General features: G+C 40.4%; 1 protein-coding gene across 6 annotated transcripts in view; it reads left to right on the forward strand.

The window, feature by feature from the left end:
* fli1 (Fli-1 proto-oncogene, ETS transcription factor) overlaps positions 1–16,576 on the forward strand; it is an 88,221-nt gene extending 71,645 nt beyond the window's left edge. For 5 of the 6 annotated variants that reach the window (XM_068053780.1, XM_068053781.1, XM_068053779.1 and 2 more), the window contains one exon: positions 14,601–16,576. In XM_068053780.1, coding sequence (XP_067909881.1) covers positions 14,601–15,130 — 530 coding nt within the window. In that variant the 3' untranslated portion in view covers positions 15,131–16,576. Of the gene's footprint in view, positions 1–12,682; positions 12,832–14,600 lie in introns of those variants that run through there. The other variant, XM_068053783.1, reaches the window with a different exon arrangement.
* The last annotated feature ends 1,000 nt before the right edge of the window (positions 16,577–17,576 follow it).

Consider the following 17,576-nt stretch of genomic DNA (forward strand, 5'->3'; position numbering starts at 1 on the left):
CTTCAACCTTGTTCTCTATAGGGGACTTTTCTCTCTTGGGGTTCATGCGTCTTTAGTGGATTTAGAATTCCATGAGAAAGAGATGGGAGCAGGCAGACAGGAGGGGCTGTGGTGAGCCAGCCAGGAAAGATCTTCTCAGTCCAGGAGCATTCTGCTTTCTGCCCAAATTCAAAAAACTCAGGTTGCCCAGCAGATTAGTCATGTGACTAGCTAGTTTGACCATGTCTGTTTGTGTATTTGGCCATCTTAGCGGTCAACCTGGAATGCGAGCTCCCCCACCTTCAACGTCTGGTGATCAAAAGTCCATTGTGGGTTGAATGTGTCAGGGAATGGCTGCTTTGTCCTTCCAAACACTGTCTGTTAATAAGCAAATGTTTTTCCAGCCCCGGCTGATCTGTTTAACAAGTTCCTTCTTCACTCCAGTAACAGTTTAAAATCAATATTAATGACAAAACTCATGTGCCTTGTTCTTGGCAGGTGGGGGCCTAGCATGACAGTCAGTTTATTATAGTTTGGTACACTATTTTATTGGGATTTAGTTTATTATGTATGATAAAGTATTTTATTGTGCAGTTCATTAGTCTCACAGTAATTTATTGTGGTTTAATTTATTTAGGCTGGTACAGTATTGTATACAGCTCACAACAGCCTACTGTGGTACTTTATCATTTTAGTTTACAGCATGGTACACTATTTTATTATTCAGTTTATTACAGCGTGCTATAGTATTTTATTGTGGTTCAGCTTATCAGTGTTTTACTGTATTTTTTGAGCATTTTATTAGTGTGGTACATTAGTTTACAAACATATGAATTAGGAGCAGGAGTAGGCCACTCAACTCATCAAGCCTGCTCTGCCATTCATAGAGTCATAGAGAGATACAGCATTGAAACAGGCCCTTCGGCCCACTGAGTCTGTGCCGACCAACAACCACCCATTTATACTATTCCTACAGTAACCCCATATTCCCTACCAAATCCCCACAATGTTCCTACCACCTACCTACACTCGGGGCAATTTACCTATCAACCTGCAAGTCTTTGGCTGTAGGAGGAAACCGGAGCACCTGGCAGAAACCCACACGGTCACAAGGAGAACTTGCAAACTCCACGCAGGCAGTACCCAGAACCGAAACCAGGTCACTGGAGCTGTGAGGCTGCGATGTTAACCACTGCACCACTCTAAAAGTTCATGGCTGAACTGATTACCCCACATTTCCACCTACCCCCGGTAACCTTCCACCCCCCCTTCCTTATCAAGAATCTATCTACCTCTACTTTAAAAATATTTAAAGATTCTGCTTCCACTGCCTTTTGAGGAAGAGAGTTCAAAAGACTCATGATCCTCTGAGAGAAAGAAATTTCTCCTCATCTCTCTCTTAAATAGGCAACCCCTTATTTTTAAACAGTGACCCCCTAGTTTGAGATTCTCCCACAAGGGGAAACATCCTTTCCACATCCACCCTGTCAAGACCCCTCAGGATCTTATATGTTTTAATCAAGACACCTCTTACTCTTCTAAATTCCAGCGGACACAGGCCACCCATTCCAGATATTGGTCTATAAACTTTCTCTGTACTTCCTCCAATGCATTTACATTTTTCCTTAAATAAGGAGACCAGTACTGTACACAGTACTCCAGATGTGGTCTCACCAATGCCCTGTATTGCTGAAGCATAACCTCCCTCCTTTTGTATTCAATTCTCCTCACGATAAACGATAATATTTGATTAGCTTTCCTAATTACGTGCTGTACCTGCATACTAACCTTTTGTGATTCATGCACTAGGGCACCCAGATCCCTCTGCATCTCAGAGCTCTGCAATCTCTCACCATTTAGATAATATGCTTCTTTTTCATTCTTCCTGCCAAAGTGGACAATTTCCTACTTCCCCACATTATACTTCATTTTCTAGGTCTTTGCCCACTCACTTAACCTATCTATATGCCTTAGTAGCCTTCTTATGTCCTCTTCACAAGTTACTTTCCTACCTATCTTTGTGACATCAGCAAATTTAGCAACCATACCTTCAGTCCCTTCATCTAAGTCATTTATATAAACTGTAAAAAGTTGTGGCACAGCACTCGTTACATCTTGCCAATAAGAAAATGACCCATTTATGCCTACTCTCTGTTTCCTGTTAGCTAACCAATCTTCTATCCATGCCAATATGTTACCCCCTACACCATGAGCTTTTATTTTCTGCAATAACCTTTGATGTGGCACCTTATCACATGCCTTCTGGAAGCCTAAGTATAATACATCCACCAGTTCCCCTTTATCCACAGCACATGTAACTACCTCAAAGAACTCCAACAAATTGGTGAAACATGATTTCTCTTTCACAAAACCATGGTGACTCTGCCTGATTACCTTGAATTTTTCTAAATGTCCTGCTATAACATCTTTAATAATAGCTTCTGACATTTTCCCTAAGACAGATGTTAAGCTAACAGGCCTGTAGTTTCCTGCTTTCTGTCTCCCTCCCTTTTTGAATAAAGGAATTACAGTCATTATTTTCCAATCTAAAGGAACCTTCCCCGAATCTAGGGAATTTTGGAAAATTAAAACTAACGTAGCAAATATCTCACTTGCCACTTCTTTTAACACCCTAGGATGAAGTCCATCAAGATCTGGGGACTTGTCAGCCCATAGCTCCAACAATTTGTGCATGGTGGCGCAGTGGTTAGCACTACAGCCTCACAGCTCGAGTGACCTAGGTTCAGTTCTAGGTACTGCCTGTGTGGAGTTTGCAAGTTCTCCCTGTGACTGTGTGGGTTTCTGCCAGGTGCTCCAATTTCCTCTTGCAGGTTGATAGGTAAATTGGCCATTGTAAATTGCCCCTAGTGTAGGTAGGTGGTAGGAGAATTGAGGGAAGGTGGGGATGCAGTAGGGAATATGGGATTAATGTAGGATTAGTATAAACGGGTGGTTGATGGTCAGCACAGACTCGGTGGGCTGAAGAGCCTGTTTCAGTGCTGTATCTCTCTATGACTCTACCACTCCCCTGGTGATTGCAATTTTCTTGAGTTCCTCCCTCCCTTCCATTTCCTGACTTACAGCTAATACTGGGATGTTACTTGTATCATCAATAGTGAAGACTGAAGTTTGTTTCAGTTCATTGCGTTGGTACAGTATTATTGTGGTTCAGTGTATTACAGTGTGGAGCAGTGTTTTATTGTGCAGTTTATTACAGGATGAGACAGTATTGTACTATTCAGTTTATTACAGTGTGATACAGTATTTTATTGTGGTTCAGTTTGTTACAATGTGGTATAGTATTTTATTGCAGTTCAGCTTATTGTGGTACAGTATTTTCAGTTAATTACAGACTAGTACAGTGTTTTATTGTAATTCCGTTTATAGGTATGGTACAGTATTTTATTCTGTTTAGTTACAATGGTGGTGCAGTATTCATTGTAGTGTTTATTACCTTGGGCTGCAGTATATTATTGTTCAGTTTAATGTATTCTTTTACTGTATTTTATTGTGGTGCAGTTTATTAGTGTGATGCGGTATTTAATTGTGATTCAGTTTATTACAGCGTGATGCAGTATTCATTGTATTGCTTATTACAGTGGGCTGCAGTATTTTATTCAGTCCATTACATTGTGGTACAGTATTTTATTGTGTTTCAAATCATTGCAATTTGCTACAGTATTATATCATTGTTCAGTTTATCACAGTGTGGTACAGTATTTTATTGTGGTTCAGTTTATTACAGTGGTGGAGTATTTCATTGAGCTTATGACAGTGTTCTGTATTTTGTTGTTTGGTATAATACAGTGTGGCACATTATTTTATTATGCCTTAGTTCATTATGGTGCGGTACAATATTTAATCATGCTTCAGTTCATTACAGTGTGGTATAGTATTTTATTATGGTTCAGTTTATTGCAGTGTGGTACAGTATTTCATCGTGATTCAGTTTATTATACTGGGGTGGAGTATTTCATTCAGCTTCTGATATTGCTCTGTATTTTGTTGTTTGGTATATTACAGTATGGCACACTATTTTATCATTACAGTGCAGTACAGTATTTTATCGTGGTTCAGCTTATTACAGTGTGGTACAGTATTTTATTGTGGTTCAGTTTATTACAGCATGTCGCAATATTCATTGTTCAGTTTATTACCATGTGGTACAGTATTTTTTTGGTGTTTAGTTCACTACAATGTAGTACAGTATTTTACTTTCCAGTTTATTACAGTGTGGGTTGTTTTTGTTCACTTTATTAGTGTTATGTTTTGTTTGGTTTGTTAGTGCGCTTAAGCATTTTGTCAGTTTGTTACAGTGTAGTACAATTTTGTACCTTGGATCAGTTTATTGAAGTGAGGTACAGCATTTTATTCAGTTTATTACAGTCTAGTACAGTATTTTATTGTAGTTTGCTGCTGCAGAGTGCTACAATATTTTATGTTCTGTTTATTGCAGTGTGCCACAGTGTTTTATTGTGCAGTTTATTGCAGTGCAGTACAGTATTTTGTGGCTCTGTTTATTAGTGTGTTACAGTATTTTAACATGGTTCAGCTTATTACAGTATGGTACAGTATTTTATTGTGCTTCAGTTTATTACAGTGTGGTACAGTATTTTCAGCTTATTACAGAGTGGTACAGTATTTTGTTTTGGTTCAGTTTATTAGTTTGGTGCAGTATTTTAACATGGTTCAGTTTATTACAGTCTAGTATCGTATTCTATTGTAGTTTGATACTGCAGTGTGCTACAGTATTTTATGTTCTGTTTATATTGCAGTGTGCTATAGTGTTGTGTAGGTTATTACAGTGTGTTACAGTATTTTATTCATTGTACAGTTTATTAGTGTGGTATAATGTTGTACTGTGGTTCAGTTTGTTATAGCATGGCACTGTATTTTATTGTGGTTCAGTTTATTACAATGGGGTACAGTATTTTATTCAGTTTATTTTATTTGGTTGTTGGCATCCTTCCATTTATGAAAGATAGTGAACATGCAGCAAACAATCCATTCAGGTGAGGTGTGTTCTCTTATTGCACCTTTGCTGATGGTCGTGAAGGCCAACCCTTGAGAGGCAGGTTCTGCCACAAGTGCTACATGTGAAGCTGGCATGAGATGCTGTGAGTTGTTGTTTTTGACGTTGGTGGCTTTTGACAAGTGCTGTGGCAACTGGTCATCATGTAGAGCACACCCGTCGACAGTATGGGTTGCCATTTCTCTTTTTCACCATCTAGTGACTCCCAGGTGCAATATTCGACATTTAGGGTCTTCATGTCATGCTTGCAAGCATCCTTGAAGCGGAGCTTTGGGTGCCCCACTGGTCATCTGGCCCCGGCTACCTCACCATACGCGATTGTTGGCTATGCGACTGCAATGAGAAGCTTTTTATGTTGTTTGTTGCAACATAAATGAAATATGTGGAGTTCAGTTGATTGAAGATCTCAAACAGGTTTTTTTAACAGCTAACAAGTACATACAGTGCAGAGCTATTTACATGACTTGCCTCTTGATGTTACAGTTACAGAGTGAATTTGGCAAGTAGTCATGTGACTGCATCCTGGCACATAGCTCATTAGCATACTAAGATCTTAAAGGGACACCACTCTGAAAGGCAATCTCACAATATCCCCCTTCTTTCCAAAGATAAGTGTCGCTTACTAATAGTGAAAATATATAAAATTAGATAACATCAAAATTATTGACACAAGTATAGAGATTATGAATTTTACAAGTATAGAGGCTCAACAGTGCATATATCATATCAGCAGTTTGATAACTCTTGCTCGGGAAGGCTGCATCTCATCTGTTGCTGTTCTTTCTGAAGTCTCTCCCTCTCTGCATTCAGTTTTGGTTGCTCTGCCTTCAGCCTGCTAACATACTCCGTTGCTTTTCTCAAAATGACCACCTTTGAGGCCTTGTCATTCTTGGAAAGTTCCTGCACCTCATCTTGAAGAGCCAATAGACAATGCTTCAACACATTCCTCCTCTGCCTCTTCAGGACATTGTGTGTCCTTCGCCTCTCCTCATCCTCCTTGTCTGAAGGCTAGGGGTTCAAGGTCAAGGACTTGTTGATGGAAGAGTACTTGATCCCATGGAGATACTTGTCCATTCTGGCTCGTTGTGGTGCTGGCAAGAGAGCAGAAGTGAAGGCATGGCATAGTTGTGCTGTTGCTGGGTTTTCAGACTGCACCGTTTGATGCTGGCCAGAGTCTGTGAGTGGGTTCCGGTCCTTTCCCCTTGGCAATGCTCTCGTGGATCATTATGATGTTGAGGTCTTTACACGCTGGTAGTCCTGGCACTGCTGGTCTGCTCGTGTCAACTAGGTAGAACGTTTGTGGTTTCCATGCCAACTTGCCATATCTGCATTGCATTGTTAATGTGCTACTGCACGGGATGGGTGACCCATTGTTTGCAGATAACTTGGTAGTGGTCGGTTGTATCATTGATGCAATGAATCCCGTACATATCTTTGAGGATTCAGACTGGTAGCGCATTTGCACGAGCTCCTGTGTCAATCTTGACCCTGAGTGTATGGTTACCAGCTTTCTTTGGGCACATGATGTTAATAGTGGCGTAAGTGTCCAGTTGTTGAACTTCATCAACATGATTGTCAGGGTCACAATGTGGAATGCCTGTTCGTCTTCTGTCTGAGAATTACTTCTCTCTGAATCTTGTCTCAGGTCTGTTTTGCTGTGGACCTCATGTATCGGCTTGTGTTTATGCAAGTCTCTGGTTCTTTCCTTGCTGCTGTTTCCTTGTTGTCTGCTTGTTTGCATCCGACTGTGACTTCTGGCTGCGTCTTTAGAGCCAGAATACTTGCACAGGAGGGCCCTGTATCCTTTTGCAGCACATGCCCTGCACAGGTCACGAAATGCAGGACAACTTTGTCGTGGGTGGGACCGACCACACTTAGCACACAGCTTGCTGTTGGCTGCACCTAGTGTTTGCAGGTGCTGTTGTCCAGCTACAATAACTTCGTACTTCCTGCTGTCTTCCAGCAGTATGTCAGTGCTGTGACCTTTCTTTTTCCTTATGAGGTCTTTCTGAAATGCTTCAATGGGTGTTGATACAATCATCAGCTCCACAAGTCGTACTGACATCTCAGTTTCTGAGAAATCGCATTCATTGCCTTTACTATGGCATCTGCTGATGAACTGGTCTATTGAGTCCTGTGGCTGTTGCCTGTAGAACATCAATTCCAGGTGGTGAAACAGAAAATTCACTCTCATTCAGAGCTGATTTTCCAGCACTTTCCATATCTGGAAGGGAGTAGGTTTTAGCGGGCTTAAAAGTGGATAAATCCCCAGGCCCAGATGAGATGTATCCCAGGCTACTATGTGAGGCAAGGGAGAAGATTGCAGGGGCTCTGACACAAATTTTCAAATCCTCTCTGGCCACAGGAGAGGTACCAGAGGATTGGAGGACAGCACATCTCGTACCATTATTCATGAAGAGTAGTAGGTTTAAACCAGGTAATTACAGGCCAATAGGTCTAACATCATTGGTAGGGAAACGATTGGAAAAAATTCTGAGGGACAGGATTAATCTCCGCTTGGAGAGGCAGGGATTAATCAAGGATAGTCAGCATGGCTTTGTCAGGGGGAGATCATATCTCCTAGATTTGATTGAATTTTTCGAGGAGGTGACTAGATGTGTAGATGAGAGTAAAGCAGTTGATGTAGTCTACATGGACTTCAGTAAGGTTCTTGATAAGGTCCCACATGGGAGATTGGTCAAGAAGGTAAGAGCCCATGGAATCCTGGGCAATTTGGCAAATTGGATCCAAAATTGGCTTAGTGGCAGGAGGCAGAGTGTTATTTTTGCGATTGGAAGCCTGTGACCAATGGTGTACTGCAGGGATTGGTGCTTGGATCCTTGCTGTTTGTAGTGTACATTAATGAGTTAGAACTGAATATAGGAGGTATAACAATTAAGTTTACAGGTGACATGAAAATTGGTGGTGTCGTAAATAGTGAGGAGGAAAGCCTTAAATTACAGGATGATATAGATGGGCTGATAAGATGGGCAGAGCAGTGGAAAATGGAATTTAATTCTGAGAAGTGTGAGTTGATGCATTTTGGGAGGACTAACAAGGCAAGGGAATATACAATGGATGGTAGGACCATAGGAAGTACAGAGGGTCAGAGGGACCTTGGCGTACTTGTCCATAGATCACTGAAGGCAGCAGCACAGGTAGATAAGGTGGTTAGGAAGGCATATGGGATACTTGCCTTTATTAGCTGAGGCATAGAATATAAAAGCAGGGAGATTATGATGGAGCTGTATAAGATGCTAGTTAGGCCACAGCTGGAGTACAGTGTACAGTTCTGGTCAAAAACACTATAGGAAGGATGTGATTGCACTGGAGAGGGTGCAGAGGAGATTCACCAGGATGTTGCCTGGGCTGGAGCATTTCAGCTATGAAGAGAGACTGGATAGGTTAGGGTTGTTTTTCTTAGAGCAGAGATGGCTGAGGGGGGACCTGATTGAGGAATACAAAATTATGAGGGGCATAGATAGGAAGAAACTTTTTCCCTTAGTGGAGGTGTCAATAACCAGGGGGCATAGATTTAAGGTAAGGGGCAGGAGGTTTAGAGGGGATTTGAGGAAAACTTTTTTCACCCAGAGGGTGGTTGGAATCTGGAACACACTGCCTGAAGGGATGGGAGAGTCAGGAACCATCACAACATGCATGAAGTATTTAGATAAGCACTTGAAATGCCATAGCATACAAGGCTACGGTCCTAGGGCTGGAAATTGGGATTAGAATAGATAGGCTTGATGGCCAGTGTGGACAAGGTGGGCTGAAAGGCCTGTTTCTGTGATTTATAACTCTATGACTCTATGATACTAACTTTCTGGTCCTCTTCAGATATGCCTGAGGTATTGATTATGTGTAATCCCTCATTTCCGATTGCTATCATTATTTTTACAGCCTGATTTTCTATTTCTACAATAACTTGGTCTGTAAGGCACAACTGCATTCTCTGTTGGAACAGTTTAAACTCGGATAGGATATCCAAGGCTTTCCAGTTCATGCTGGTAAATTGGTATCCATGTTCCTGCTGTTCTTTTGCTTTATCCTTGCTGAAAGAACCTGCTTCTGTGATTCTGTACTGCTTCCCTGAAAAAAAAACCTGTTTTGTAAACTGGTTGTTCTGATTGACAGAAGCAGGTGTTTAGCAGGGCTTGTCTTACAGCACTCTATTCTGTCCATTTATACAGCTGTTGAGCAGGCAGTTCAAGTGCTTTATTTTTTGCTAGGGCTTGTTTATACAGCCGTTCAAGAGGCAATTCCTCACAGCTGAGTGGTTTTATGACTTTTTAAAAACTCCAGCTGAATGAATGAAAGCTCTTCATAATTCCAGTGATTTAATGGTTTCATTTTTAGCTGCAACCTGTGTGAATGGAGGATTCCCACGCTTTTTGCTGTCAGGCATCTCCTGAAATGGCACGGACCTGATCTGTCTGGGGAGCCTTTGAAAACAAATGATCCACCTGAGATAGGGATTGCATTTCATGTTTTTTTACTTTTACTGAGCCTTTAAAAAAAAAATCAACTTTGCAAGCACCTCAAAGCTTTTTATTTAAACTGGGGTTCCTGTACGGATGGCTCACTGACTCACCCGATCACAGTGAATGATTTGCAGCCTGTTGTTCAGAACTCTGTCTTCTACAGCTAGAGGTGAGGTTTTTTTCTTGTTTACACTGTTTGGGCCAGTGTTTCTTTTAGCATTCTTTCTTTTAGCTGTAGGTAGTTTTTAAAGCTGTTTTCCTGTGGTCTTCAATCTTGGATTTTATCTTTTCACCACAGCTGCTACCATGCAATGAGAAGCTTTTTATGTTGTCTGATGTAACATAAATGAGATGTGTGGAGTTCAGTTGATTGACGATCTCAAACAGGTTTATTAAACAGCTAATAAGTATGTACAATGCAGAGCTAACTATTTACATGACATTCCTCTTGGTGTTACAGTTTCAGAGTGAATCTGGCAAGTAGTCATGTGACTGCATCCTAGCACATAACTCATGAGCATACCAAGATATCACTCTTAAAGGCAATCACACAACTGCAACAGTCTTCCCTCCTGCAGATGTTTCTAATCCACCAAAGCCGCCTCTGTTTGGTTAGTGCCAACACATTTGAGAGGACTGCCACATTTGTGATTTTGCTGTGCCAGGATATACCCATAATGTGCTGCAGACAGCAAAGATGGAAATTATTGACCTCTCTCTGACCGTTGCTGAGAGCAGAAACAGCAGTTTCTGAACTTCAGAAAATTTGGGGTTTTAAGGTGGGTTTTTAAAAAATAAACCAGAACCCGCTGGAAAACACCAAATTGACTGAAGTTCGGAAACTGTTGTTTCTGCTCCCAGCACCTGTCAGCTGTCAGTCAGCTGTGAAACTGATATTGCGATTTAAAAAAAAACGGTCTGGTTGTAAAGGAGAAACCAATGGGAAATTTCTTATCCCTGAAATTACCAGTCACAGACTTCAAAGTCTTTTACCATGGACACTGGTGTTTATGTACAGACATGTTGCTGACCCCTGGTGTCTATTGAGCTTTGCATCAAGGGACAGATTGTCTGTCACCGTGGACCCAAGGTAGCAGAATTTGCTAAGTGCTGCCGGTGGGGTGTTATTTAGTGTGATCAGAGGCGGAGATGCAACACCTTGTCTCATGAGCACAGTTTTCTTGACGCTTGTATACAGTTTATTTCAGTGTGGTACTGTATTTTATTGTTTGGTTTATTACTGTGTCATGCATTTTTTATTGTGCATTGTGTTACAGTGTGGTGCAGTATTTTATTCAGATTATTTCCAGTGTGGTGCAATTTTTTTTTGTGCTTCAGTTTATTACCATGTGGCACAGTATTTTACTGTGCAATTTTTTACAGTGTGGTGCAGTATTTTATTTTTCAGTTTGTTACAGTATGGCACAGTGTTTTTATTGTGGGTCAGTTTATTGCAGTGTGTTACAGTATTGTTACGTTTATTACAATGTGTTACAATAATTTGTTGATGTTCCGTTTATTACAGAATGGTCCAGTATTTTGTTCAGTTTATTAGTGTGGTGCAGCACTTCATTTGTGGTTCAATTGATTACAGTGTGGTCCAGTATTTTATTGTGGTTCAGTGTATTGCATTGTGGTACTATATTTTAGCATGATTCAGTTTATCATAGTGGGGTACAGTATTTTAACGTTGTGCAGTTACATAGATATGAACATATGAACAATGACAGACCAGATAAAGACTCTCTGATCCATCGAAATTGTTCCACTCATTTGTGGTGCTTTATGAGACACAATATATAAACCCCCTCACTGATCAGGAAGCATTTGGAAAACTGGATAAAAACCATACCATTTCAGGAAAAAAATTTGAAACATTTTTCGCTTACCTCTTTAGGCAATGGAAACAAGTCCAGGAGATCACTCTGGCCCTAATTAATGTCATGCAGTACCTATCTTTTGTAAGAGGTGATCTTTGCTGTAGCTGGAAAAGGCCCAACCCATGTTTGAAGGAAATTAGTGAATTGGTGTTCATTGCACAAGCCAGTCAGCTGTTCTACAGGTCCACCTCCTGACGTCTAACCAGGATCTAATATAACTTGAAATTGTGACCCCTGGTCCTCCCTAACCTATTGAGTTTAAACTGGTTTATATGAGCATAATCAGTTCATCATCACATGAACCTCGAACAAATCAACTTTAAGTCTACCCTTCTTTAAAGTGCACAGTCTCAAGTCTCTGAGCTCATCTTGATAGCAAGATACTTCAAATTGGCAATTAATCATGTTGTCATCCCCTAAACCCTTTCCAAAGCCACAATATCACACACCACGTGAGGAAACCAAAACTGAATACAGTATGCTAACTGAGGCCGAACCAAGGTGTGGTACATGGGAAAAACCATATGGTTCATCTTTGGTCAATTGTCCTATAAACATACAGCAGCACTCTATTTACTCTAGCTATCACTTCACAATGTTGGTTATGCACCTTAGAGACTGATGCATTAGATTGACCAGACCTTCGTCTCTCCAGCTGCTTTGGTACTTTAGCCTGAATGTTCAGCATTTGAGCTACCCGCATGCATAACACTACATGGTTTCAATTTAAACATCATTTGCCCGTCATGATCCCAATCCTCCAGTGTGTTTAGATGTGTTTAAAACAGTTGAGGATTGTCCAGAATCATAACATCCCCACAAATCTTAGTATCATCAGCAAACTTGCAGTTTATGCCTCCAACACCTACATCCAGATCATTAATAAAAATAGTAAAGAGTAACGGTTCCAACATTGATCCTGTAGGACACCACTAGATTCCAAACAAATCCAAATCTGCCTGCATAATTTCTGCCTACTGGCTTTCTGCCTGTTCTCAATCCACATAGTAAATTGCCACTAATACCCGACTCTTCGCTGTTATTTGGTTTCTTCCCAAAATCTTTTTGAAAGTCCGGGTAAATAATATATTCCCTCATCCATTATCTTGGTGGCTTGTTCAAAACACAGTCAGAAATGTATAGCAGAACCTCCCTTTATTGAAGTTATATTGGCATCCATAATCTGTCCTTCTCTGTCTAAATAGTCATATATTGCATCCCTAATGATTCCCTCAAGCATCTTCCCTATTACTGACATCAAACAAATGGGCCTATAATTACCCAGATCCATCTTATCTCCTTTTTTAAAGATTGGGACAACATTAGCCACCTTCCAGTCTAAGAGAACCATCCCAGACTCCAGCGAGATATTAAAGATACGGGCAAGGGGCTCGCACAGCACCTGTCTCATCTCCATGAGGACCCTCGGGTGGATTTCATTTGGACCGGCTGCCCTATCTATATTAAGGTTCTTAATTTTACTACCGTGTAGTACAGTATTTTGTAGTGGTTCAGTTCATTACAGTGTGGTACAGTATTTTAATATGGTCTCGTTTATTACAGTGTGGTACAGTAGATTCATTTTTTACAGTTTATTGCAGCACTAGTGGTGTCCTACAGTATTTTAGAGTGGTTAAGTTGATCACAGCGTGGTGCAATATTTTAGTTATAGTTTTTTACAGTTTGGTACAGTATATTAGAGTGGTGCCATTTACCATCATATAGTACAGTATATTAGTGTGCCTCGGTTTATTACAGTGTGGTCCAGTATTTTATTGTGGTTTAGCCTATGACAGTCTGGTACAGTATTTTAGTGCACTGCAGTTTATTACAGTGTGGTTCAGTATTTTATTGAGCTTCAGTTTATCACAGTTTATAACAGTGTGGTACAGTATTTTATTGTGCTGCAGTTTATTGCATGGTAGCAGAGTCTGTGTCTCTGGTGCTGCTTATCACAGTGCAATACTGTATTTTATCATAGTACTTAGTTTATCTTAATGCGGATAGTATTTTACTGTGGTTCAGTTTTTCCACCATGCTGCAGTATATTAGTATTATTTAGTTTTTCCATGTGGTACAGTGTTTTCACATGGTGCAGTTTATTATTGTGTGGTACAGTATTTAATTTTGCTGCAATTTATCATAGTGTAAGTCTCAGTTTGTCATATTATTTTAGTGTGATGCAGTTTGTCACAGTGTAGTACAGTATTTTAGTATGTTTTAGTTAATGAGAGTGTGGCATTGTAATTTAGCATGGTTCAGTTTTTCACAGTGTGGTACCATATTTTCCTGTGTATTTTGCCTTTAGGTGCCACAAATTGTCAAAATTACTGTTAAATTGCTGACAGTGTGCACAGTCTATTAACGTATATAAGTTTCTTTATACGCCAGATAATCACAGAATTGTGAAAGAGACTTGAGAAACACTTACTAGCCAGTTCATGCCACTACATCATTCCAAGGAACCATTGATCTTATGATACATGTCATCCTGTCACTCCTAATTGTTACACTGTTTGATTGTAGATATTAGCTTTTTAAAGCTTCATTTCAAAATCTTCTAAAAAGACAGATTTGCAAAAGACTTCATTGTTCATCCAAGCCCTCATAAGTGTACTTTGTAGATGTTACACCTTGCTGTTCCGAGGGTGGAACTTTGGGCTTCACTTCTAATTGCACAGGGTATGTCTTGCTTTGCAGATTCTACAGGATTCAGGTTAGCAGTTTGAGCAGCTGACATCAGTACTAGTGTACTTTAGATACAGCCAGCTCTTGAAGCCATCACTTGCTGTCAACTCTCTGCTGAAAGCTAGCCTGCTGTGGTGACAATTCCCTTCCAGTTGCTGAGCCCATCTGTCACACCAGTATTTATTTTTTCCTGTCAATGCGAGGATTCATTAACAATCCAATCTATTTCTTTAATAAACATTAGACACCCAGAATGTCAGTACACACTAGTTATGTTTGACATGGCAGAAATCTGTGAAAAGCGAATTACTGGAAGCAGAAGATACCTCTGCAGCTTTACCCTCAGCATACCTTGAATGGTAGCAGTATGTCTCAACTCAGCACTGAGCAATGCAGTTACTGACTGAGTCATCGGGAAAGTTTTCATTTCTCTATGCATCATAGAATTAGAGTTCCATAGGTTTGGAGGGTGTGAGTTAGCTTTTTGCATAACATGGTTGACTTGTAAATAACTTATACAAAACTCTCATTTTCTTACAGGAAGTGGACAAATACAACTTTGGCAGTTCCTCCTGGAGCTGTTGTCTGACAGTTCCAATGCCAGCTGCATCACCTGGGAAGGAACCAATGGCGAGTTTAAAATGACAGACCCGGATGAAGTGGCACGGCGTTGGGGAGAGAGGAAAAGCAAACCCAACATGAACTACGACAAGCTGAGCAGAGCTCTGCGCTATTATTATGACAAAAACATCATGACCAAGGTTCATGGCAAACGCTATGCATACAAATTTGACTTTCATGGCATTGCGCAGGCTCTTCAACCACATCCAACAGAGTCCTCTATGTATAAGTATCCCTCAGACCTTTCCTACATGTCCGCCTACCATGCACATCCGCAGAAGATGAACTTTGTATCTCCTCATCCCACCTCTATGCCGGTCACATCCTCTAGCTTCTTTGGAGCAACCTCACCATACTGGAGTTCTCCTACAGCGGGCATTTACCCCAATCCAAACGTGCCCCGTCATCCTAACACACATGTTCCCTCTCACTTGGGCAGCTATTACTAGCGTTAACCTTGGTTCCTTCTTGCTTGCCAATCTAGGTGGATCCATACCCAATCTTGGAACTCTAGAGATCCTGGAACTTCATCTGGCCATGGAACATTAATGAATGCTAGACCTGTTACCAAACTGGATTTCTGTCCATTCCTAAATCGTTAGCTAGCAATGGCCCTCTTGCCACCTCTAAATGTCTTCAACTGTTAATCTGTTGTTTCAAAGTAAACATTGACCAGATGTGAAATGTTTGAGTGTTAATGGGTTTATAACCATTTTGGTCGATCTTAATTGATCTTCCATGAAGCAAGAGCGAACCTTGGACATTTGCACCAATTAAGGGCTTGTAGCCAGTTATTGACATTGGCCAGTCACAGATGTTGTTCCTTCAAGCGGTTAGCAGCACTGGATTACTAATCAGTCCTACAATGTAACCACAGTCATAAATAACTGTGGATCAACCAACATATTCACAGTTGGATGCTGTTGCAGTTGCAGGTCTACCGGAACTGGATATTCTCCAGTTCTTTATTTCACTGATGATGCTTTCTTCCAGGAAGGACCTCTGTTAAACAGAGAATCCTCCTCAGTGAAATGAACTGAAAGAAAGGGGCACATCTGCTGGGGCTTCTGACCTGAAGGACTCTGCTAACAAGTGAAGAATATTGCTACAAAGAGCTGTGTTTTGTCCTTAGGAATACTAAAGTTAATTTGATTACACAGGATACGCGAACGCTGTGCGTTTGTAAGAATTCAATATTGGATCAACCACGCATCCTCGTATAAAGCAAGTTACTGTATAAATTATGCAGAAAATGACAATTCCTTTAAGTTACAGTATTACACGAGTTGACCTCGGTCACAGATGCAGTTTTACTATCACATCCATTTTGACAAAATATAGTCATTTTGTAGCCTTTAGATCTTTCTATCTGTACATTTGGCTCTTCCTTTTTACTGAGTAAAGGGACACATAGGGTAGTAATTGTTGAAAGAACTTTACTCCTATAAAGTGTTATTAATGACAGAAGCACTGATGCAGCTATTTTCTATAATATGCAAATAGCTGGAAGCGACTTATTCCCTAGTTCTTAGAGCTTTTGGACTTTTTTAATGTAGCATTTTTAAATAATCACCGACACGATTTTCCCATTAAAATGGGGCATCGCCTACTATATATGCAAATAGTTCTTGATAATTATGTAACTTTACAATTAATCCTTTGCAGCATATTAAGTATTAAGCCAAAACACTTATACAAGGGCAACTTCTGACATAAAGCCAATTGCCATGAACTATTTCCTCATCAGACAGACAGTTCTGTTATTACATGCATGCATTTTTATGTGAAAGAGAACTGTGTACTATTGAAAAAATGGCATGTATAACAGTTTCTTACAATATGTAAAATGTTTAATAAACTGTGGCAATAGGGAGTGCCTTAACAAATCCCTGTCACATACAGCAACTTGTTACTAATGTAACTTCTGAGAGAGAATCCAGTTTCCAATAGTTAAGTTTAAGGAGTTTTCTTATTCATTTGAATAGACTGCGGGGGGCGGGGGGGGGGGGGGGGGGGGTGGTGCGGGAGGGGAGGGGGTGCGGGGGTTGGGGGGGGGGGTGCGGGCTTTAGGGCACCTATTATTTTCCTTCTCCCTCAACTCCTTTTTTCATTTTCACTGTTCCCATAACCTAAGCTGATGTTGACTTGGATAAGCAGCTTCAGAAAGATAGCCAGAGCTGCCAATGTCAGTAAGAAACCCTGGTGCAAGAGTTTTGTTTGCAAGCTGTATATCCAAATTACCAAAAATGGGTAAGCTATGTGAATTATGTATGCTAGAAGAGACAATCAATGGGTTTAAACCCTTTACTGTGCTGTTTTCACAAACTGATTAATATCTATTAAAATACACAGATTGCAATTTATGTAAATGCATTAGTGGGAGTTATAAAATGAATTTGTTGCTGACATAACAACACCAACTAGCATTTAATATAGTAAAATGTCCCAAGGCACTTAACAGGAGTGTGTAATCATATTTAAAAAAAATTGACATTGAAGCAAAGAAGAAGACATTTCGACAGATGAACAAAAATTTGGTGAAATAGGTAGGTTTTACAGAGACTCTTAAAGGCAGAAAGAGAGGTGGAGAGGCATATGGATTTCAAGAGTGAATTTCAAAGCTTGAGGCCTACTCAGCTGGCCAGGTTTAGAGGAGATCAGAGTTCTCAAAAGTTTGTAGGGCTGGAGAAGGCTACAGAGATAGGGAAAATGGAGGATATGGAGGAATTTGAAATGTATTCTTATTCCCATTTGTCTTACCCTTTTTTCTCTGTCTTTTCCTTTTCACAGCCTACTGGATTTGTGAGTGTTTTGCAACTATGGAGACATAGCTATCTCAGCATTCATAGCAGCAATGAATACACTCCAATAAAACTACAAGCTCCCTAGTTTTAA

This window comes from Heterodontus francisci, chromosome 22 (assembly GCF_036365525.1).
Source record: "Heterodontus francisci isolate sHetFra1 chromosome 22, sHetFra1.hap1, whole genome shotgun sequence".
In the NCBI taxonomy this organism is placed as follows: Eukaryota; Metazoa; Chordata; class Chondrichthyes; order Heterodontiformes; family Heterodontidae; genus Heterodontus; species Heterodontus francisci.